The 23,784-nt window shown below is 40.9% G+C and overlaps 2 protein-coding genes across 6 annotated transcripts in view; both read right to left on the bottom strand.

Annotated features, from left to right (window-relative positions):
• The window catches only part of mtmr11 (myotubularin related protein 11), a 34,734-nt gene extending 33,197 nt beyond the window's left edge, over nt 1–1,537 (bottom strand). Inside the window, exon 1 of the mRNA XM_037074606.1 lies at nt 990–1,537. Within this exon, the coding sequence (XP_036930501.1) occupies nt 990–1,046 (57 nt within the window). The 5' untranslated portion in view covers nt 1,047–1,537. The remainder of the gene's footprint in view (nt 1–989) is intronic.
• Nucleotides 1,538–4,957: 3,420 nt separating this feature from the next.
• Nucleotides 4,958–23,784, bottom strand: part of otud7b (OTU deubiquitinase 7B) — a 38,526-nt gene continuing 19,699 nt past the window's right edge. Inside the window, exons 2-12 of one of the 5 annotated variants that reach the window (XM_037074444.1) lie at nt 21,362–21,607; nt 20,572–20,742; nt 20,119–20,346; nt 19,181–19,282; nt 18,613–18,740; nt 16,373–16,479; nt 15,360–15,487; nt 14,585–14,734; nt 12,879–12,996; nt 11,264–11,342; nt 4,958–10,277 (exon numbers count right to left, since the gene is read on the bottom strand). In XM_037074444.1, the coding sequence (XP_036930339.1) occupies nt 8,787–10,277; nt 11,264–11,342; nt 12,879–12,996; nt 14,585–14,734; nt 15,360–15,487; nt 16,373–16,479; nt 18,613–18,740; nt 19,181–19,282; nt 20,119–20,346; nt 20,572–20,742; nt 21,362–21,446 (2,787 nt within the window). In that variant the 5' untranslated portion in view covers nt 21,447–21,607 and the 3' untranslated portion in view covers nt 4,958–8,786. Of the gene's footprint in view, nt 10,278–11,263; nt 11,343–12,878; nt 12,997–14,584; nt 14,735–15,359; nt 15,488–16,372; nt 16,480–18,612; nt 18,741–19,180; nt 19,283–20,118; nt 20,350–20,571; nt 20,743–21,361; nt 21,608–23,784 lie in introns of all 5 variants that reach the window. The other 4 variants (XM_037074443.1, XM_037074442.1, XM_037074445.1 and 1 more) reach the window with 4 other exon arrangements.

Genomic DNA, 23,784 nt, shown 5'->3' on the forward strand with positions numbered 1-23,784 from the left:
TTGTGCTGTCTATCAAACTAATATGTCTTCTATCCTCTCAAGTGCTCCTGAGCAGGGACAGTCCTGATCATGAAAATGCACCGAAGCGTGATGCCCCCCCAAATCTTTGGCAATAAACTCACTACATCTGTTCAGCACACATTTCCCCGGAGATGAAGACCGTCTGCACCATTTGTCAACAACTTAATCGCATACGAGGCAAACCCCCTGCTGTGAGGAGTGATTAGGATTCACCACCACTTCACTGGCCTTTAATAAGGCATGCATCTAATGACAGTGACATTATGCAGTAATTATGCATCGCCCTGTTGTCCAGACAGAAGGGAACAACAGCCCTATGCAGCTCAGTCCCTCCTTTCAGTAAAGCTGCCATCCTGAGTTGTGTAGAAATAAAAAAGCATACAGTGAGTGGGCTCTCTGAGGGATCTCTGAGGAGGGACTGCAGGTTTTCAGGCTGCAAACTACCTGGCTCTACATCTGTAGCTCTGCAGGGTGAATGATGGCCGGTGTTTCCTGCATCATGACATCGCCTGCTTCCTGGCCTCTCTAGTGTTTGATCACATGAGGAGTGTTGATGGGTTATACAGCACTGAGGGAGCTAAATCGGCTGAACTTGAACCTTCATCTGACTGACTTGCAAATCACAATGCATCTGAAAATGATTTAACCTTGACTCCTTATATTGCTCCTGAAAGGAAAGTCCCCACTACAGAGAAGAATACTAACATTTAAGGTCAAATGACTTTAACAAAGATGAACCATTAGCTCAAAGCAGCATTGATTGATATCTACGTTAACAGTCAGTGTAGGAGGGGGAAAAATAGATATACCATTTAGTTACAGCTCAATTATCATTTTCCTTAGACTGGGTTTTTAATACCAACAGTATAGCTGTATCCACAGTCATTCGACAAAATGAAAACAGGATAAAAACAAGTTAATGCTAGTTTCACTCAACACTGCTAGTTAGCGTCAGTTAGCTAACTTACCTTGATATCTGGGAGCATTTGCCTCACTTTGAACGTGGTTTTAGATCCTGTCAACATCTTTGACGACCCGGGTTAACTCGACTTAAATGGGAAAAACACGACCAAAAAAAAAAAAACAAAACCCAAAAGCCGAATGAATGAAGAAAAGGGTTTGTTATCAGAAGCTAGTGGTCTCCGGGTTAACAGTCGTCTCCTTTTTCCATTTTTAAGCGGAGAAAACCGTTGAGAAAACGGAAAGAACGCTCCGGAGTCCAGTAACGGTTAGCCCGTGTCACCGGCTGCTACAACTGAGGTGTTCAATGTGATCAAGCAAACTATTTTCGCTCTTTTCATCGCTATTCGCGCTGACAGCATCCGAGTCCCGACCACACAAATAACCAAACAGCAACACCACCGGTCGCTGAAACCTACCACGGGTCACCGGATTATTACTAACTGCTGGGTGTTTAGTCACTAACGGAGAGATGTGTTCATCGTTACTGCTGCTTTCCTACCCATCGCGCTCTGTTTGTTTATGCCTTCGCCATAGTGAAACACACACTGGTGAAGTGGTGAAAAAAGAAAAAAGGGAAAAAAAAAAAAAGAAAAGTGCAGCAGTGGAGCTTCTTAAAGGGGCAGTGCATCTGGACTGTGAAGAGCCGACAGTGAAAAACCACAGGAAGTATTTTTTTATTTGTCTAGAAGCTGAGCACAGTGACAGAAGGTACAGAGAGAGTTTCGGTTTTCCCCGCTTCCGCTGAGCCCCCTGAACTCACCATCACTCAATCCTGACTTTAACACAGTGGTTGAAAAAAAAACAAAAAAAAACACGACACAACAGAAACATCAGGCAGGTGACTCAAGACATTTGGTCGCACAGCAAGTCTCAAAATCAAGTCAAGAGTTTTACTTCTTAGGGAGGTTAAGAAGGTTATACTCAAGTGCCATGTTCTCCTCTACTTTTTACAGAAGCGCAGTAAAAGCATCCTGACCTGAAACACCACAAACTGGTGTGGTTGTTGCACCCCCAGGACAGGAAGTCTCTACCGCAGGTGATTTAAATCTGCACAGAACATCATTGGTATCTATCTACAGAGTGTCAGTGACATCAGCGAGGTGAGGATATTAAAGACAGCACCAACAGCTGCTGGGGTCTGACCAGAGATACAGGAGTATTCACTGCCATACCACCAGACTACAGAGCAGCTTCTTTCCTCAGGCTGTGAGGCTCCTGAACTCATCCTCAACTACAAACATGACATTTTGTGTGTGTGTGTGTGTGTTTCAGGGACTTCAACTTGCACTTCATTGCACAACCCTGTGTTGTAAAATGACAAAAAAAAAAGAACCTTTGAACCTTTAGTTATGTCAAGTCACTGTAGTCATTTTCCGGAGATAAGACAAGGTATTAGGCTGTATATATTGATATTAATATCCTAACCTCTTCAAAAGTATGGAGGACTAAACGTGCCATATTTAAATGAACAAATACACCATTAAATAGTTAATTAAATGTGTCATTAATTCATTAAAAGACCAATTCATTTCATGTTAAAAAAAAAAAAGTGCTTCATTTTCATTATTATTATTAGTATCATCATTATCATCATATACAATGCAATTTAATATCAGGTGCATTATAACATTGATTCTCAGGCTTTTTCCACTACCTTCAATGTCACTGCCATTTTTACTTTCAATGTCACTGTTGATACTTGTTTTTTTTTTTTGTTTTTTTTTCCTATTTTAGTTCGTTTTCCAGTTTTCTCTTGTACCTAAATAATCTCCTGCTGTTATTCTCGGCCCTGGTTTATTGCACAAAAACACCCCATTATGAAGTCAAGTCCTGCATCCAGATCAAATAAAAGTACAGAAGTATCATCAGTAGTATGCACCAGTAGTACAAAAACTGTGTTGTGGTATTTATTGTATTTAACACTGCTCATGGTTACACTGTATCTGTTCTGCTTACCCTGACATTTTGAGTTGAATTTCTCTTTTTATTTGACACTCTTCTAAGTATTGATTTTAAATTTCTGTCCTTGTGCTGCTGGATTACGTGATCTAATTGGACTGTCAAGAGTTATGCACTCATCTGTTGTACTGTGTTGCAGGTAATTTAATCCGCTGTATGCATCGTATGGCCTGTGTACACCATCTCAATATGCAAAAAAGTGGGAACTGTAGCTGTGGAATAAAGTGAACATTTCAGTTTTTCTCTCTGGTGAAGTAGAAGTGTACATTACAATTTAATGGAAAGTAGCATCAGTCTCTCTCAGTGCATCAGGATTTCCAAGCTTGTTTTAATACCTTGTTCTTTGTTTAGCTTTTAATACATCTGTCTTTTGTTTACACACATGACAAATCTGTTTGTTAGAGAGAGTTCTCAAATAAGTTTGACTGTGTTCTGCAGTGGTAGTTGCTTGCACGACCTGTTCTCCCTAAACGACATCCAAGGAAATAACTTGTATCATACTTACAGTCAGTAAAATGAAAGAGTCAGCTCTGCTCTGGGCTTTGTGTTAAGCCGACTCGTCATGGAGGCAGAAGCTGAGCCGGTGAGCCAACATCCATAAAACCCATTCAACTCCTGACCTTCTAGTGTTTCAAGCCTGCAAAACCTCTCCTAAAAAACAAAATAATCTCATTAACTGACCATCTCCAGCCTCTCTGTGGTCAGCAGTACCTTTATTCTGTTCTTCCTCTAGCAGCTCTGCTCGGGGGCTGGCTCCTCTCCTCTCATCCAAACTCGTGAGGGGGGAAAAAAAAGAAAAAAGAAAAATCACCAAGAACTTTCTTTCAGGAGAAATTCAAACCAAATTCCTTTCCAGCGAGAACAGGGAAAGTCTGAATAATCCTGCGCGACAGTGTGTCCTGCTGAACAGGTGGGGAGACGGCGTCCTTGTGAACTATAATAGAGAGAGGTCTGGATTTTTTACCACATGGGAAACTGTTCAATATTACATAAGGGTCTCCAATTTCTCTAATACATAAAACAGTCGCAGACACAGGACCTTGCATCATCTGAGCTGGAGTTATTCTACAATGTATAATGCAACAAGGTTAAGGTAATACAGAATGACACAGACGGCAAATTCTCACAGTAACACTAATGATTTGTCTGAGCTCTGTGTTTCTGTTCTGTTAGCTTCTATTCCATTTAGGGTTTTTTATGTCTCTGCAGCTCCTATTTAATTATAATGGTGATAACATTATACTTATTCAATAGTTCAGAAAATTAGACTGAACACTACAGATGACTTCTGTTGATGTGTTCTACGTCTTTAAAGGGTAACGCCACCAATTTCACTCGTTAAAGTGTGTTTACAGGTCTTGGGCACTACTACTGCATATGTGAAACAGTAGTATAAAGCCTTTTGTTGCTCTAGAGGAAGCTGCATGTAATCTGATAAATTGCCTAGAGTGATGTCACTCGGTGGCCAAGTTGCATTGTGGGTAATGTTGGCACCAGGTTTTGACCCATTATGGAGGGTTTCAAAACAAATGATCAAAATCGACACAGCAGAACCACAGATATCTCCTTTTTTGTTTCACACATTCTTCTTCATTTTTTAAAAACACCTACCGTACCCACAATGCAACTTAACCATCGTGTGATGTCACTGGAGCAATTCATCACACTTTAATGTGTGACATTTGTGGATGTTCCCTTTAAACATAAAAAAAACCCTGACAATTTTGTCCATTTCAACTAGCGAATATTTTTATTTTGAATGATCTGTTTCAAGTGATCTTAAAATGATCAGCGGACTGAAACACTGATCTTTAAACTCCACAGGGAGTTTAAACATCAGTGTTTCTGCATGATCTTCTGTTGAAAAAAAGTTTCCATATCAGCACGTATTTATAATAAAAATAAATAATGTCGCTCTACCAATGATGATGTTTTTGCAGTGTTTAAACTCCAAAAATGAGTAGATATTTGAGATTTGTTCATATTCAACAAAGGAAAGAGGGAAAACATACGATTCTTGAAATACAATGAGAATTTATTCAAACGGTGCAAAAAAAATTAATAATTATAATAATAATAATAACCTAAAACATAAAATCTGATGTTCTTTCTATCCAGATTGCACTGTCACACAGCCTTAGGGCTCTCCTCTCAAAGAAACAAACAAAAACAAAACAAGAGCAAAAACATTAAAACAAATAAAAAATAAAGACAGATCAAAACACCAGGACAAATGAAATCAAGTTAAAATAATGCACAAATTTGGTAAAATGGATCGCCATTTACATGCAACAGTTCCAGTCCCATGCAACTCGAAGGATTCCATGTTAATGTAACTGATGATGAATCTTCCGTCCACGCAGAAATTACAGTGTTGTACAATATATAAAAATATATCGGGTCAGCTGTGTCACAAAAACTAATTCTGAGCCATTTCTCTTCTGGTTTGGAGGAAACGAGCTGGGTCAACAAGAACATGTCACTGTCATGTTTTAGCAGAGCACAGATCGGTGGCTGTAGAAAAGAAGTAAACAAAATGTACAAAGTAAAAAAAAAAAAAAAAGCAACAAACAAATAAAAAGCTGGACTGCTAGACAATTAGCCATGTGAGAAAGAACATCCTAAAATGTTGCAACTAAACATTCCACAAGGAAACCTATTAAAAAATCTCACTATAAATATATATATTCTCAAATGGTGTCTTGTTAGGTCAACATTGAGGAAATTAGTTTGCAATGAGCGCGCCTCGAGTATCAGGAGGCTCGTCTGGGAGTCGCCTTCGATGGCCAATATGTCACTTTCTGGGAAAACACAGATTCTACCCCAAATCCAGGCTCTGACAAGCTTATCATCCGTACGTGTTTCACTATCCAACAATATACATTCTTACCCTTTTAAAAACACTGTAAAACTTTGGGCTTACAAAAATAACTTGAACATATTTATACAACCATCTCAGTTTTTTTTTTTTAAATTTAAATACAAAAAAGTATTCGTAGCCTGTAAAGTCTGATGTTTTACATGTTTCTGAGGCAACTGTTTCATTGCAAAAAAATAAAATAAGAAAAAACGGTTTTGTAAGCTAATTATTACTTTGGAGGGCGAGAGAGAGAGAATATGCACACATACACATCTTTTGAAAACAGGCATCACCTCCCCACAGTAAGGGAACACTTCATGAGTCTCTTCTGAATTAAAATGCTAGTGCATGGACACATGTCAACACACAGAAACACAGCAAATGCAAATGTCTTTTTTTTTTTGAGGGGTGAGGGGGCATCGGGAAACAGTGTTTTATTGTCATTAAAAACTCTAGTGTTACTTTAAATGCACAGCAAAAAGACTCCCTTCTTCCTGGACTAGCTTTTGCAACGTAGAAAATCTTGTAATATAGCGTTACATAGTGTTAAATTAGCACTACTGAAAATGATTCCCCAATCCTTCTGTTATTTTTCTGTTTATAATTTAAGTGTAGGTCAAAAGGAAAGCGCCAAAACACTGAGTTTAAAAGAAAAACAAAACAAGAGTGCCCTCAACTGGGCAAGGCAGTGAATTGCATACTAAATTGTGCTTTTTTTTCTAGATTTTAATGCCAAAGAACAGATTCAATCAAGGAGAATAGAGCAACTTGAGCCACACTACCTCAAAAGAAAAAAATCCTCACCATGGCTTCTCATAGGGGAAAACATTACAGATTTAAATAGTCATTTTGAGATTAGCACAACTAAAAAGAGCCATACATTTTTGAAATTGTAAGAAGGAAGACTCAAACAGAACACCAGTCTGTATCTAGTTGATATGCCTAACTGAAAAGAATAAAGGCATCATCTTAATAGCTTCAACACGATTTTCAAAATTTGTTACGTTTTGGGGCAGTAGTAGTAGAAACTGCAGGCGATGAAGCAAGCAGCGGGTACTTGATGTTCTTGTCTTGCACGACGTACAAACAGGACTGTGATGCCACGAGGACAAATGCTGAAAAAGGCAACTAGGAAACTGAGTTAGATGGTGACGCTGGCACCAAATGCTGTAGCTCTACAGTAACTGGATCCTTTAGAGAGACCCTTCTGCCCTGTGGCCCTGATCTCCCACGAACAGAAGTGGCAGTGTCTGCAGAGATGGATGAAGGACAACAGTCAGGCCACTTCAAAAACTGTAAGAAGTTTTGGAACTACGGACATCAGGAAAGTGCTTGAATTTGTGCAAAAAGAGAGAGCGCGACTGGATGTGGCGGGACGAATCCAAGAAATTAAGGTACCGCCTTCAATAGAACCTCAGAATTTGCAGCGAGCGGCCGAACTAATGAGCATCAGGATGTCATATTAGCAACGTCTGACTTTGTAGTTAGCCTTTTGTGTGATCATGAGATTGTATGAAACATGGTTCACATTTGTTAAATCAACAGAACGCAGAGGGTTTTGTCAGTTCAAAGCAGCAATTTTCAGAATCATAACTTGTAACCAGAATCTGTCAAGACAACGTGAATCCTATCAGGTATCCACATCCAATAAAAAGTGCATGCATCCCTTTGCATCATGCAAACAGAAACTGGAGACAACTGTCACCTGTCGCTTGAGAGCAAACTTGTGCTGGATGCTCAAGAACAAATCTGTTCACTTGCTTTATTTATATGAAATCAAACATTTCAATAATTTAACTTAACAGCATGATACACATGTGGTGAGTGTCTCCAAAATCTGATGTGCTGGATGTGAAGTTCTGACTCTGTAGTGTGTAGTACTGTAAGCCTGTGCTGGCCACAATAATCAAATGCCAACCGTTGTTACAGAAAAGAGGAAGACCAAACTGAGGAAGAGAAACATTCCAACAGACATATGAAATACTCGGGATCAGGTTTTGGAACAGTATCTTACGTAGTGCTGTGTTGCCATGCCGACTTTGTTCTATAACGCCTGGTCAATAACGTGACCTTCTTCAACAGGCTGACATCTTCATGATCCAATTTATTGGACAAATAAAAAAGAGATTTTTAGGTGATTTCGATACTTGTAACAGTGCAGAGCAGTTTGTCTTCAATGCATGGACATTTATGCGTTTGCATTCTGTAACATTAGCACCACAGCAGCCCACAGAACGCTTCATCATTAGCAGTGCGCGGTTGGTTCAGTCTGCATTGCGCAAATGGTGATTGACGAAAAAAGCAATTCGACAAGGATTAATTCTGCTGTTTCCCGAGGTACATATGACGCAAGCATCTAGTAACAGTAGTGTAAAATCTGTGTAACACTGAAATCACCCGAACAGGATGTGACTTCAAAATGCTCAAACATCCCTTAATTAACCAATCCAAACATTATCACAGACCACAAATGGAGCGGAGACACTCATGCCTTTTCTGTTTGTGCTTGCATCGCTGTGTATGAAGTAGTGTTAATCTGACTTCCTGTATATGTGTGCATGTACTGTGTTATGCATCGTTGAGTGTTACGCATGGTGCCTGCCATATACATTCTCTCCACTAGGTGGAGACAGGAGCAAGGCGTTAAACTCTGATAAAGGAGGAGAGCCTACAGCTCACACACACAAACACACTCATACATAACGCCTGCATAAGAGCCACAGCAAAATGTAACAGAAGTGCAGTTAGTTTACTCTATGGTCTAACGTGTGACCCCAGAAGTCAGAAACCCCCGTTTATTCTGCAGTCGTGTCGACTCTCTGCCACTTTCTGAGGTTTATTCTAACAGCAAGTGACACCGCTGAAAAGGGAGGGAGCTGGTTTGGCCTTTCTCTTGTCCATTCAGCGGCTGATCTACCCCGGACTTAATTTTTCACTAACTGAAAAAGGCCACTCATCAAATTCAAGCCACAGCACGGTCTGTTCAGAACCTGTGGATGGTTGCTTCTGGCTCCCTCTTTTTGAGCTCTTCCCGGTAGCAGTAGGAGCAGTAGTTGCCCGTTTCAGGGTGTCCGTAGTAGGTGCAGCTGGGTGTCCGACAGCGGCTGGACTGCAGGCTGGCCAGACCACCGGCGCTGCCCAGTGAGTAGTGTCTGACTGGGGGTTGCCCGCTCCGAGAGTCTAGGTTGGCGCGCATGTCCCGGAAGCCGTTGGTGTAACTCCCAACAGGGGGTTCAGACCCGGGGTAGTCTGGTGGGTCGAACTCTGGGGGGTATGAGGGGGCAAGGCGAGAGGGACTCAGGGAGGCGGGGCCTTGTGAGTTATTGTACTGGGGATGCGGGGGACCCTGCGCCGTGGGGCAGTGCCGGGGAAGGGTTGCGTATGAGGGGAGGCCAGGGTAAGACGTCGCCGGGGAGCCACCAGCTAGCTGGCGCCGAGTATCCACGTAGCTGTGCATATGAAGGTGCTGGGTGAGGGGTGCTGCAGCAGGAGGCTGGTCTATGAAGGAGGGCCGGGGGATGGGCACAACAGCAGAGTACATAGAGGGGCTCAAGGGAGTGGGCTTGAGCTGGTTAAAAGACGGTGACGAGTTCTCTGACAGCTCCTCTTTAGCCTCATAAGGCCGGTAGGTCAGCTCAGGACCAATAATTGTCTCCTTCTTAGGTATCTGGATGCCGTTGGTGATGCCCTTCCTCTCCACATCTCGACGTTGTTGTTCTTGCTCTGCCCGGAAGCGCTCCTCTGCATCAGTGAGGTAGCGCTGGATCATCTCCTCCTGGAAGGGCTGCCGGTTGCTGGTCGTGAGGAGGCTGGCGAAGATGAATTTCCTCTCACCTTGCATGGCGGCTCGCAGGATGCCCAGGCTGACTTTGACATCAGCGCTGTACTTGTAGGTCTCACACTCTGTACTGCTTCCACCGCTGCTGCTCATACTGCTTCCCGTTCCATTGAGACGCTCGCTACCTGAGGAGGGGGAGCCTTTCCCAGAATCCTCTGAGGTGTGGGCTGAAGGCGAGCCATCCTTGCTGCCCTTCCTCCCCCTAAACGAGCCCTTCTTCTTCTCCGCACCCTCCTGCTTGACACCTCCAGCTCCAGCGTTCTTTCCTGTCATCAGTCCGCCCACGTTCTTCTTCAGCTTGCTGCCCAGGCTCTTGCCAAAACTGCCGAGTTTATTTGCCACAGAGTCTGCCCTCTTCTTGTCTTTGTCCTTGTCCTTCTCCTTCTTGGTTTTGTCCTTCCCTGCTGTTCCTGTTCCCGCCCCTGCTGATCCACTGCTGGAGGAACTGGAAGAGGAAGAGGAGCTGTTCTTGGCCAGGGACCCACCTCCATTAACCACTGATCCTGTCGTTGTGTCTCCATTGCCATTGGAGCTGCTGCTGACTGACTCCTTGTCTGACTCTCCTGAGTCAGGAGGCGTGCGGGCATCCTCTCCTGCTGATGCTGTGGGAGACTCCGGCTGGGCCAGAGGGGCTTGCTGCAGGGAGACAAAGCAAAAACACAAGCTAGTGGAAAAATACTCAAGAAAATGTACATCTGGCAAAAAAACATCATGACAAATACAAAAAAAGAAACACTGCATTCTATCTATGTTCTAACAATACTGGCACATGACCCTCAGGTATGGGGGAAAAAATTGAGCACCAGATACAGGATGTGAAAAGAGTGAGTCATAAATCTTTTTCTGCAGACAAATGCATAAAAATAAACAAATGACTCAGTTTGTAAATGCCGTTTCACATCTACAAACATTTTATGGTGGCTGTAAAATAAAGGCTGCTGTATTTGGAAGACGATGACGCAATATTTTCGTTCTCAAAAAAGAAGCAATAACAGAATGTCCTGTCTTTCAGCAATACTGACCAACGAACAGCAGAAACAGTAAAATCCCCTTAAATCAATAATTCAGTTCCTGTATTGCCACCAGTCCCTGCAGTTTAACCATGAAACGGCTCTGACTTGTCCTTCCGAGCTGCCTGATGTTAGCATGTGGCACACAAGAGGACCTTTGTCACAGTGTTGGATGGCGTGACTTTATGACCGGAATGGCCCAGTGTGGTTTGTTTTCACATATGCTTTGTACAGTGGTAAGGGGACAGCTGGTCTGCTTGAAAAGGAAAAAAAATAATAATATTGTGCTTGTTTGTAATAAGTGTGGGAAATAAACACTAACCACAAGTCCCTTTGGCATCCGTCTGATAATCACATTACGAGTTGGGTTGTGTTTTATTACAAAACTTTATTTTGTTGGTAAACTCAATCAGCCTTCATTGGTTCGTTCAAAATAAACCACAATTTCTTTTTGTTTAATCAGTAATTTATCTTGCCTGTAAATGCAAAATCAGTTTGGGCAAAACCAGGATGTCCTCATGGATCTTACTGTCTGAAATTAGGCTTTCTAAACCTCCCTGCTGCAGAAGAGCAAACATGACTCAGGGTTGATGTGTGGACTTTCATCTTTACCTCACAGGGCAGGGGCAGCCAGGTGACGGTCATGTAGCTGTGCAACATCTGGAGCTTGGCCTCCAAAGAGAGAGCCACACTGGGAAGAAGAGAGAGAGAGAGAGAGAGAGAGAGAGAGACAAATCAAAGCTCAGCGAGTGGAGAGCAACACTTTGTGCCAGAGCTCCAGCGTCGTACTTGTGGAAATGTAATTACTGATGTTGTTTAGGTAGCTGATGTTGTTATTTCATGTTAACTGTAAAAAAGCCAGCTGTACCAAGTGTAATTTTCTTGTTCTTCTATTGAGATTTTTGAATGAAGCTTTGAATGTCTGTCAACATTTTTATAATGCAACCTAAGAAATAATTTTAAACTCCTCATTTCGAATAAAGCAATTCACTGGATTAAAGTTGTTATTTGTAAAAAAAAAAAAAAGATTTTTGAGTCTCATTCTCAACGTGCGTCATTCCCAAAGCATCAGTTTGAAATGAGACAAATAAGACCTTTAAACGAGAAGTCTTTTACATTAGAGATGCTAAACGTGGAAATTTTGAAAACATTCAACAACTACAATTATCACAGAATGTCAAGAAATCAAGTTTTGATGTTAGGTCTTGCAGGTAAAATGCTCTGAAGTTACTGGAAATGTTGATATCACAAGAATCTGATACAAGCCCACACAGCAGGAGCCAGGATCTGACTCTGCAAATAGCATTTTAATAACAGTAATGTAGCCAACAAGCATATATGCAGAAATACCAGGCTTAAACAGAACTGATAGGCATGCTAAAAGGAAGCTGCACACTACTGTTGATTTAAAATTTGAATTCCAACGTTACGGATGAAGCTTTGAAGCTTAAATGTTTTGTTGCATTACAGCACTGAGACAACGGTCATGAGATGGATTATAAACAATGTTAGTAGAGATAAATGAGGAATCACAGAAAATAGAAGAACAAGCAGCAGTAGTCAGGAACAGAGGAAACATAATGGTGAAACACAATTTCTTAAATAAATCTTAGACGCTAGCCTTACTCACGCTATATAATGCTGGTCCTCTTCTGTAATGTACACTGAAGATAAAACTACATCAAGATTTAGCTGCTGCTGCTTCACAGCAGGAAATCTAGATGGTTTTGAAAATTCACTTAAAGCATCTTGCTGCTGTGCATTCTTACGCTACGCTAGCCTTTTAACTAAATGACCTTTTCCAAACAATATTAAAAGCCACTCATGTAATACTATCTCTGTCCTCCATTTCATCTGAATAAGACTTCCACAGTGTCATCAACTGACGTAAACGAGTTGGAAGGTTATTTTTAACCAGCTGCTATTTTGGCTCTACTTCCCGTGGTCCATTCATAGAAGGTATTTAGAGCTAATCTTATTGTCGGTGGCACTGTCGCTAATCTGGAGTCAGGGATCAATCCCTACACACTGACTCTACGCCCTGAAGGGACAGCTGTCTGTAAGGACAGACACATCCAAGAGAACATCCACCACTCTCGTTTTTATCTGTATCAGTTATGGCCCTTCTGACGCATCCGTTTGTCAAAGGCACCTTATGAAAACATTCGACCTGACAAACACGACTGGATGTAAATGCGTAAGAGTTGTTTTTAGAAGGAGAACATACCTCGCCAGCATCACGTTGTCCGTGTCATCCTTGCCCCACTCCCAATCTTTCCCAGGATCCACAGCGAAGTGCAGAGGCAGCATTTTGTGCTCTGAGTCAGTGAGAGGAATCACGACTGCTGGACGAGATGGGGAGAAAGTATTCTTAGAAAAAAAGATAAAATGCAGCACTCTGGATTTTCTGTAGACAGAAATACTTCTGAGCGCAATCAATTTTTTCACTTTCCATTTTAACATTTAGCCAGACGGGTCTGACCAATATTGTTTTTGGCTGGTCTGATCTGATATTTTTAGACCGGTGAACAATTGAAAGTCTGGGCAACGTCTTGAATTTCAAGGTTACGGTTGTTATGTTCACACGAACCTCGGAGTAAGCACAAGTATTCAGTGTTTCTCCCAAACATAAGAAACAGCATTTAGACTGACCCAATAATGTAACTGCTCCATACAGCTCTTGATAAAATGTCAAACTTCCAGATTATAACATCATTAGTTAAGCTTTTATCTAAATATCAGTCAACTTTAATAATAGAAAGAGGTCATTAGCTGCTTAGTGTTGTGAAGCCAGTGTAGATTCCCACCTCTACTCAATTCGATAACTGTTAACCTGTCACTGATTCAAATACCCAACTTTTTGTTGCATCTCAATGTATATGTCATATGTCATGTTTTCTGTATCACTGCACATGGCTACTTTTTCATTGCTGAATACAAGCAGACAGATAAATCCGAATTCTGTATTCATCATCTTGTTGATCTACAATATAAAGTCTACAAAATAGTTTTGTGACACATCTCAGGACACAAACATTAAAAACAAAACATACAGTAAATCACTTTGCCGTGCATTGCAAGTGTGCTGTAATTGTCAAAAACAAGCTTTTAACTCAGCAGCTCTAAGACAGGTCACTTCAGAGATCACATACATGACTTAGACGTCTCTCAGATTTGGGTGGCAAAGTTGACTGTGCCTCCTCAATCCCTGGTGATTAACTAGACTGTGTTCTTGATGGCTCCAGACCTTAGCTAAGGGCTTAAATCTGTTGTCTGACCAAAGTATTTAAGTCTTTGAGGCAGATTTTAAACTCACCATGTGTCTTGTCCAGTTCATGCTTCCCACTAAGTTAATAAAATCACAAGTATCACCAGATGTCTGCTTTCAATTACTGGTTGCATTTTTTTTTATCACTCGCTGCCTCTATCCAACATATCTCTCGACAAGTAACGTTAGCCAAATGTTCATCCAACATGCAACACTGCAACAAAGCAATACAAAACCTTTCACGTCTGAGAAAATGATGCCTTTTACGATCAAGAAATTTCCACACCTCTAGAGCTGTTGAGTTGCAGAGATCACAGTTGCAGGTATTCAAAAGCCCAAAGGGCCTGAGTCATCATTCTTTAATAAATCATGAAGGTCAATATTAACTGAAACGTCAAGCAAAACTACAAGTCTGAGAACAAGACTGAGAATGTGGATGCTTGTACTATTTACTGTCAGAAAACTCCTCCTCTTAATCTCACACACGGTAAAATACAACAATTATTTGTGGACTTTCATTTTTCAGCAGATCATTATCTGTGTTACATTCATAATTGATTTGCTGTGATTCATGGCTTTAAAATGTTAACTGCTTACTATTAGACTGCACATGAAGAAAAATCAATATTCAGATGATAATAAAGATGAATGATGCCGGGTATTACCTTGCTCTTTGGAGCTGTCTTTCTGCTCCATGGAGACCAGGGCAGAAAAGTGCGCCTGGTCGTACGCCAGGACCAGAGGCGAGCGATGGCACTTGGCAGCTGGCACTTCCAGTGGCAGGTAGATGCCTCCAAAGGGGATGGGAGCAAAGGCTAGGGAAGAGTTACAAGGACGATAAACATCTGAATATCATGACCTCAGCACTGTTTCCGGGAGGATGTGAGCCAAAGAAATGAGCTTTCACCTCTATTAATAAATCAAACTCTTACTTTACTGACTCGCTAACAATTTTCTGCAAATTGTGCATACTGAATTGATTTCATAACAAGGCTTTTATTGCACTGAAGTGTCTAAAGAGAGTAAAACAAATTAATAGCTACTACAATTATCAAACTATTTAGGCTGCCTGTTCAGCAGGAGTGCCGTTTGTTACCATCTGAAATATGAATGTGTGTCTGCACATTTGTTTTATGTGACAGAAATGGGTCACAAGTATTTGGCAGTAGTTCATATTGTTTGTTTTAACCAGCTTGAGAAAGCAGATGGGTGGTGTTTACTTTATTAGGACAACTCAGGGAAGCTATCAGTCACTGACAACTTAGTGTTTTCTTTCAAAGACTCCCTCATGATTGTCTGGATTTTCTGCTGAAATTCTGTATAAGATGTACGTGATCATTGTGAGATTCAGGACAGATTAATTTTATAATGAAGTGATGAAAAACACAATGAAACACGGTGCGTGATGCATTAGCAACATGAGTCTTCTGGTATATTTACCCTCTCCCCCGGAGTCCCTCAGCATGGTGTCCGCCACCACCACTATGGGCCTTCTGAGGACATGCGCCAACACGAAGACGTGAAACTCCTCTAAACTCTCATAAACTGGTTCATCTGAGGATTCCACCCTGAAGACAGCAACAACACAGCTTTGGTTAACAGAAACACAATTGTTTATACTGATGCAAAACCAGAGATAATCAAAAATCCAAGGAGACTTTCCATTTTTATCTGGTTTATCAACGGATTCCTCATGACTTAACATACCGTGAGCTGTAGAGCTTTTGGTTGGTCATATAACAGTGACAATATTGAGGGACACCCGAATTTAAACTCAAAAATATAAATTCAGTCATTATCAACTCCCTCAAATGAAGTTTTGTAAGTATCACTTGAGCTTCACATCAAAACAGCATTCTTTTAAAGAACTTAAGTAAATGGGGAGTTATTTAGAAACGGAAATAAACAACTTAAATAACTGAATAAATTGGCTTCATTCAGCTCATCTGGAGTAATCCAAGTTTTTGTTTGCCATTAGATCCCAAAAATTATCTGAAAAGACAATATTTACACCCTTTTAAAAGCAAAAAATCTTACATAGCTGCTAAGCTAAAAGCCTTGTAATGCAACCAATCCAAAGTTTGTACGGAGGCTCAAACGTGTGTCCATGTTGTAAATGTTATCTTTTCAAATCAGTTTGGGATCCCTGTGCTTCCAGATGTTTGCTGTAAAGCTCCAGAAATGTTCTGTCGACTACAAAGCTTCACCTGACTTTTCATCATTATGAGGGTGAGCAGAGAAAGACTGAACTTTCATTTTTGGGTGAACTTATCTGTATTATAGAGCTCTGTCAATATATTTTAACCCACCACAAACTCTTACCACAAACAGCAGATTGACTAAAATGAGGGCCAGCCACTCAGTTCTGATTGTTTGCTCATGAATAAAAACATGAGTGTGACTAAAGCATGCGTCGGGTTAACAGTCCCCGCATTGTCCGGGCCAGACCTTACCCGTTGGTGCCGTTGGTGCTGTAGTGTATTCTCGGCTCACTGGAGGCAAGCTTCAACAGTTCATTCCACTCTTTCTGCCACTCCTCCTCCGTGTACACCAGACCAGACTGAGGAGAATGGAAGGACACACAACACACATACACAAACACACACACATTTGCCATTTAGAGAGGGAGTGTCAAATGTCACAAAAGCATGCACTGACGTTCTGGCGTCTTAACACAAGGTTACACACTGACAACTGAGGAAAGAAATTTAATCAGAGCCTTTACAAATCCCTGTGTCGTTCACACAGTGGCAACAGAAGCCCCATCAATATCATGTGTTTAATCTCCATATATGGACAAAAGAAAACTGCTTATTAATAAGCTTCTTCCTCAGAATCAATGTCCCATATCACCTACAGTATGTTCACATGAGTAAGCTGCCTAGCACAGCTCCACTGGATTTTTTAAGGACACTTCTGTGGTAGCTGTTGAAGAATAGGAGAAAATTAGGCAGTCATTCGTGTGGCATCTCCTCTGTGGGTGTCTGCATGCTGTCTGCAACCACTTAGGAAAACATTTTAAGTTTGCCGTTACGCTTGCTTTCATGGGGAGAAAGGTCATTGTGTTCTGGAAAAAAAAAGGCTCTCAAGATCCTCTTTTTGCCTCTGTAGAATGATGGAAGTGGAGTGCAGTGCATACACAACTCAAATAATCTCTTAATGGGGTTTTGACAAAGAGTATCAACAGTGGGTGGAGATACCAGCACATACAGATAATACAGTCAAACAGTGAGTAGTGATAAACAATCTTAAAATCACTGTTTGCTTTTGATGCAGTCATTGCCATGTTGTCAAAGTTTAAAGAGAAACCAAAAGTGCTGTGTCAACTGTTCAAGACAGTCAAATAATCGATGAAATATAGAAAAAAAAAGAGTTACAGTGAACTAACATGACCTTTCCAAAAGAGAAAACTGTTTACCAAGAAAAGGAAACCAATACAAACCACTTTATACAGAAGTGGTTTTGATATTTAAATCCTGCCCAACCTGCTGGGAAAACCTTTAGATGTATTGCTGTGCAGCAGATGCAGTACTTATGTACAAACTCTCAAACACACTTATTTGTTGATACTGTCATAGTCAGTTAGTGGTCATACTGCTAATCTGCTGGATACTGAGAGGTGTTTCTACATTATGCCCCCTTATGTATGTAGTAAAGAAACACTCCTCAATATTATGTAGTCCAATACCACTTTAACTATCACCTCAACAATAAAAAGATAACTTATTTTCTACATTTCTGACAATGTCAACAAAAACTAAACATGATAAACTATTTGAAAGTGGAATTTATGGCAGAGATGTTTGATAAAGTGACCGCTGAGTGTATGTTTGCAGTTTAATGTTCAGGTGTTATGCTAAGAAGTGCCTTTGGATGGATATTCTTTGCATTTATTTATCAATTATTTGTAAACTTACTGACAACTTTCATTTTCCTCTCCTGTAATTTTGTCTCTAACATTTTGTGATTTGCTTTTCATGAACAAACTACAGACTGGTCTTAAACTTAAGAATACTGAAACATTGAACAACAATAAAGCAATCGTGAAAACTACTGAATCCAGGCTCTCTGTGCATGTTTTATTCTATCATTTCAGCGTATTTTTTTGTAATATACTGTTATGATACTGTGTTGCTGTCAGTCTTGGCAGGCAGGTCTCACTTTGGAAAATAAATCCTTGATCTCAATTGAAGCAACCTGGTTAAATAAAGGCTGGAAACAAGGAAAGAAAGCCGTTTATGAAAGGCATGAGGTAACTGACTCGTATGGAACTGGCACCCCAAATTACCTATATTTGAAAAGTCTGGCTTTGATTATCAAATACATTAATGGAAATCTCTCAAAACTAAGCTTAGTTTACAGCAACTCAGTGTTGTCCTGTGTTGTTTTTCTGTTGCCACGTGTTTTGAAAGAGCTGAAATTACATGGAACACAGAAACTAATCAACAATAGGGAGCTGTGTGCATTTGGCATTTCAAATATTTGATTGCAGCCATGTGAACAACTGCAGGAAGGCAGGCACTATCTGGCATACTGTGGGTAGCACTGAGAGGCACTTCCTTCTTCTTCGTCCCTGAATACTTGCCCCATTTCAACAAAAACATTCTGATCACAAGTTCAAAAGCCTCTGTCATACCATCATCACAGAGTTAAAAAAGACGACCCAGAGAAAAGTGCAGCCTCCATAACAAACCTCTTTGTTCTGCTGGGTCTGCTGCCACCTCCACCTGCGCTTCAGTGCCTCTCTCTCCAACCCGTGATCCATGAGCGCGTACAGAGACTTGCGTAGCATCAGGTCCCGGTCATGAAAACCCCACATACCTGCATTAGAGAACAAAACAATAAATGTTGAACACATCAACAGAGTCTTGTGTATAACTGCACTCTGACATGTTTAAAATGCCCAAAATTCCCTTGTTAAAAGACCAAAATAAATAGATTTACTGTAAACAAATGAATGAAAAGGATTCATGGATTGTGACTATCTTTTAAAAAGCACAGGTTAAGCAAATGAATATCATTTTCACACCCACTGACCAGGACATGTTCTACAAAGGCTTGAATAATGACTACACATTAGTTAGGACATTATTAATTTTCTGGGCTAGGGCCCCTGAGTGGGCCATAAAGGCTAAGTGAATATGCACTGCAACATTGTAAAATGCAATTAGTGCTTGAACCAACAATGAAGCTCTCTTAATGAATGCTAATGGAGTGTGATCCTGCCCGGTATTGGGGTCTGGTTTGAAAGCTCTACTCACCGAGCGAGGCCGCGTGTAACAGGCAATTTCCATCTCCGCTTGTTGCCAGAGGCAGCAGGCTCTGACAGTTCGAAACCACTTTCGTCCACCAGTTCAGGCGACCTGCAGGCAAACAGGAAAAACTTAACTCACCTGTTTGTATTGCAGAGAGCCTGTGGTATTAATCCAAAACAACTGGTGTAATACTTTCCAGAAGGAAAAAAGCAAAAGATAAACATATTGTGTGAAAACTAGATTTCCATGGTGGAAAACAGGCTGTAACATGGATGTATTTTTTAAGTTTTGCTTTTATGTCAGCAGGAATGTTTTCCCATAAATGATCTCTTGTTTTGAAATTAAACTAATACGAACCAATATGAAGGTTCAAGATATAACTTTATAATGACTACAGGCCTTTATGACAGCAAATAGTCATAGTAGCAAATGTGCTACAGTAAGCAATGACTGTGACAGTCCAAAACCCTGACACCCAAAACAGCAAAATGAAATTGAGTTATCATTAAGTTTATTATGCATCCCCATGCTACTTTCCAAATGTGATGTATCAAAATGTTTTCCCTGAAAAAGGCCAATGGGAAATTAAATCAAATTTTACACTTGGCTGTAAATATCTTCATTTGGATGCATATAAAAATGTGAAATGCTCAATTTTATGTGTATAAACAGGCACATCTCTTCCTTATTAAGGTTAAAGATTGTCTGATTATGATGTCTGCAGTTTCTGTATTGTGGTTATAAACTGTTATGGCTGTGATTTAAACAGGATCCTTGCACGCAAATCCAGCAATCTCACATGTGGGTTCGTGTTGCAACAGTTAGTCGATTAACACATTCATCACTCGAGCAAAAGAAAATGAATCACCAACTATTCTGATAATCCGTTAATTGTTTGAGGTATTTTTCAGGTAGGTAACTAATATGTATGAGTGAATTCTCACCGGCATGTTCCAAGGCCACCATCATCGACTGCTCGATAAGGTCCCTCTCGATGAAGCCCCGGAAGTCGTCCCGGTACACGGTGAGGTCTGGTAGTTGGAAAGTGCACAGAGGCGTGTCCAGAAGCGGCTCACTACTGGTTCCTCCAGTGCTTGAGACATGAGAGCGGGCCAGGGACACGATGGTTGAACTGGCGTGGGAAATACCCCTCGACAGGCGCTTTTCTGTAGCTGCTGAAAGACAGTGACAGAGGAAGCGAATAAAACGTGTTATATGCAGTCAGTTTTCACAGATAGTTCTTGGTAGTTATCTCGCAAACTTTGAAGACTTCCAGGACAAATTTGGGAATGAAATGAAAGGTCACTTAACAATAGTTAACAGTCAAGTCAGCACTTTAACGTACCAGTAAAATTACATTATGCAACAAAAAAACACATGTCCGCTGTTGGCCTCACCTTGCACCACCTCATCTTGGCGGTGGAGTACAGGCCGCCCTACCCTCGCCATCTCCTTTTCTGGAGGCAGATACGTCCTGTCTTCAGCGAACGAATATGTCAGGTTCCCAGCATGCACCTGTCGCAGCTGCTCAAAGTCACTGAGGGCAGCAGTGAAATCCCAGTTCTTGCCTACAGACAGAGAGAGAGGACAGGAACATCCGTTTGAGCCACCAGGTCCAGCGTTGACAATTTGAATCCTGTTTCTGTGTCGAGCAGATGACACTTCCTTAATGAGTTTAAATATTTACCAGGAGTCGGTGCAACCATAGGCTGTCTTATCTTATGTAAAGGCCACTGGCACATTCCTGCACTCGAGTAAATATCAGAATTTGGAGCACGTCTCGGCTCGCTGGCTTGCTGCTGTTCACTGCATTGCATTACATTTTTAACCCATATTCTTATCTGCAACTTGTGCTGCTGCTGCTAGGCAACAGGAGCCCTGTTGACTCCAGCTATACCTTCCTTCTGTTAGTGTATGATAGTCTAATTACCATTAACAAGCCAGAAGCACTGACTAGAACGGCAGTCATAGCATCACCAGCTGTCAAGTTCGCTCCCCAGCCTAACCCTTTCTTTCTTAATCCTATAAAAGGCAGAGGCTCATAAAGTTTAACTTCATCTGATAAAGAATGATTGGATTTTATCAGTCCAAGTCCACAATGTGTCATCCCAAAAGGATAGCAATGATTAAGACAACTATAAAAACATTTACTTTTGCCGGATGTGGTATGAATAGTCGGGGACTCACCCTCTAGCAGATCTCTGGCCAATCCTGGTTCAGCTCCAGTGGAACGGACAAAGTCGGACAGGACTGCGTCCATATCCACGGTCATGTGATCATGAATTCACAAGTTTGCGGGTTGTGTCTGGACAGGAAAAAAAAAAAGAAAAGAAAAAGAAAAACAAACAGGGACTCTGCTCTCCGTGACAGGACAGCAAGGGGATGGGGGGAGGGGGTCCAGTCCTCTGCCTTGTGTTACTCTACCAGCCACACCTGAAAAGAGAACAGAGATAAAATGAGATTAAATACTGCAAGAAACTTGCAAGAAAAAAAACTGAATTAACAATATCTTACAAGAGATTAGAAGAAGAGTTAGAGCTTGAAACAGTGAATAAAAAGCATACTGACATAATGAAACTACTCAACCTTTTTTACAAATACAAGCCTGTTGTGACTTGGTTGCTTTTAACTTGACACCTTTGGCGTCACCTGTCCCACCCACGACAACAGCCATGGCTGTGAACAAGTTTGACAAACTAATGTGCAACTTAAGATGTTTATCATGTGAGCAACTTCATCCTGTTTCTGTGAGCACTTTGTAATTAGCGGTAATATAATCAGAAAAGTCATCAGGATGCATCACTTAAGACGCGTCTATTTCAAAATCTTGACTTCAGACCAATGTGCTTCAACACCGCCTTCAGATATGACCTGTTGAATATGTAAACAGACTATTTTTCTGCCAGAGAAAAAGATCATGGAGGGTCTGAGCAGAAACCTTACAACACTTAAACCATGTGAAAGAGAAGGGAAGTCATTTGTGTCAAGTGTTAAACATGGAGCCCAGAAAGAGTTTGCTTTCGCTCTGAATAAGTTGGAGATAGATAAAATATCAAGAACTGCTATCAAATGTCAATATTTGCCTGTTTTGTGCTGGAGAAATCTGGACTGTTGTTCATAATGACAATTACTGATTTTAGATACAGATAACAGTCTAGAAAATATGTATTTTATAGGTAGGTAAGTGGACCTCAATGTCACGTAAATTTTAAAGTCACTTCTTGTGAGCAGTGTGAAAAGAGAAAACAGTGTTCCTTGGAAGAGGCCCCTTTGAAATCAATTAAGACAATTTTACTCTTCAATTTCAATGGCAGGCCTAAAGGACCTGCATCAGTTGGGAACTGAAATCAATACAGAAACATTATCAAGACCGAGAGCAAAAAAAAAGAGTCAGCATCAATGAGCCGTTGACACAAGGGATGCAGAGGGCAATCAATGCACGGCCAGACAAAAGGCATGAATCAAAGTAGCACTGACTAAAAAGATGTGCTGAACGGGGGAAGCTGAAGCTAAAAGCCTCTATTTTACCAGGAAAGATTCACTGAGTGTACATTCACTTTATCAGCAGGGCTTTGAACCACATTCAGTTAGTCTGTAACATTTGTCCTTTCACAGCACTTAGCTGGGTTATCATGAAGTGTTTCAAACATCTGATAAATAATAAACCCTGCTGATCAATGCAGGTCAAAAAGGAAGTTCAATCTTTCATCCTAGAGGTGTAATTAGAGATGATCAGATACAATTTTACAGATTCAGAAACTTGAGCTTGCATACCGCTAATACAAGTACCAATTATATTTTTCCAACAGCTGTTTAATACTAACACTGTATGGATGTTGAAACCTGGTTTAGTTTAAATCCTCTGTAAAACACGACCAAACTCATATAGGGAAAGAATCCCATAGAATCGTCTTTCATTATCTAGATTAAAACTCATAACAGAAAAAGGACACAACTGTCAACAAATGTAAGTTTTCTCACACGAGCTTAAAGTTACACAAGTCACTTGTCTTTTATGGATAATTGGATATTGTTTTTTTGTGCACACAGCAGGGTGCCATTTACATGGTATCTGATCAGTAAAGATCAGAAAAAAAACTTGCATACTCACCAATAATATTAGTATCATAACAGCCATATATGATGTACTAAAAGCAAATCTAAGCAGCAATGTGAGCATTATCATCATACACACAGTGACTCAAAAACAGCAACAAACACATATCTAGCACATGAATAATGACAATTCTCTATGGGTAATGTAATGGCAAAATTGCTGCGCACAATAGTCAACCTATCCAGTCATTGTACTGTCTTTGAAGTTCATAAACTGCCTAATCCAGTCCTGACTGACTTTTTTAAAATCTACCTACAGTCATCTATTCCCACCCGTCCCATGGCTCATCCACCATCCAATGTTCCTGCCTCATCTCTGACTCAGTGAACCCTTTTCCACTGCGCCTGATGAGTCACGAGTTTACTCTTCTTGCACCTCTCCATCGTTTCTCTCGCTTCACGCTCTCTCCCTACCTCCCTCGGTTTCTCATCATTATTACAGTAAAAGCCACAGAGGCACGCAGGGGAGGAACAGACTTCAGTACAAAAGGCCT

This window comes from Acanthopagrus latus, chromosome 17 (genome assembly GCF_904848185.1).
Source record: "Acanthopagrus latus isolate v.2019 chromosome 17, fAcaLat1.1, whole genome shotgun sequence".
Taxonomy (NCBI): Eukaryota; Metazoa; Chordata; class Actinopteri; order Spariformes; family Sparidae; genus Acanthopagrus; species Acanthopagrus latus.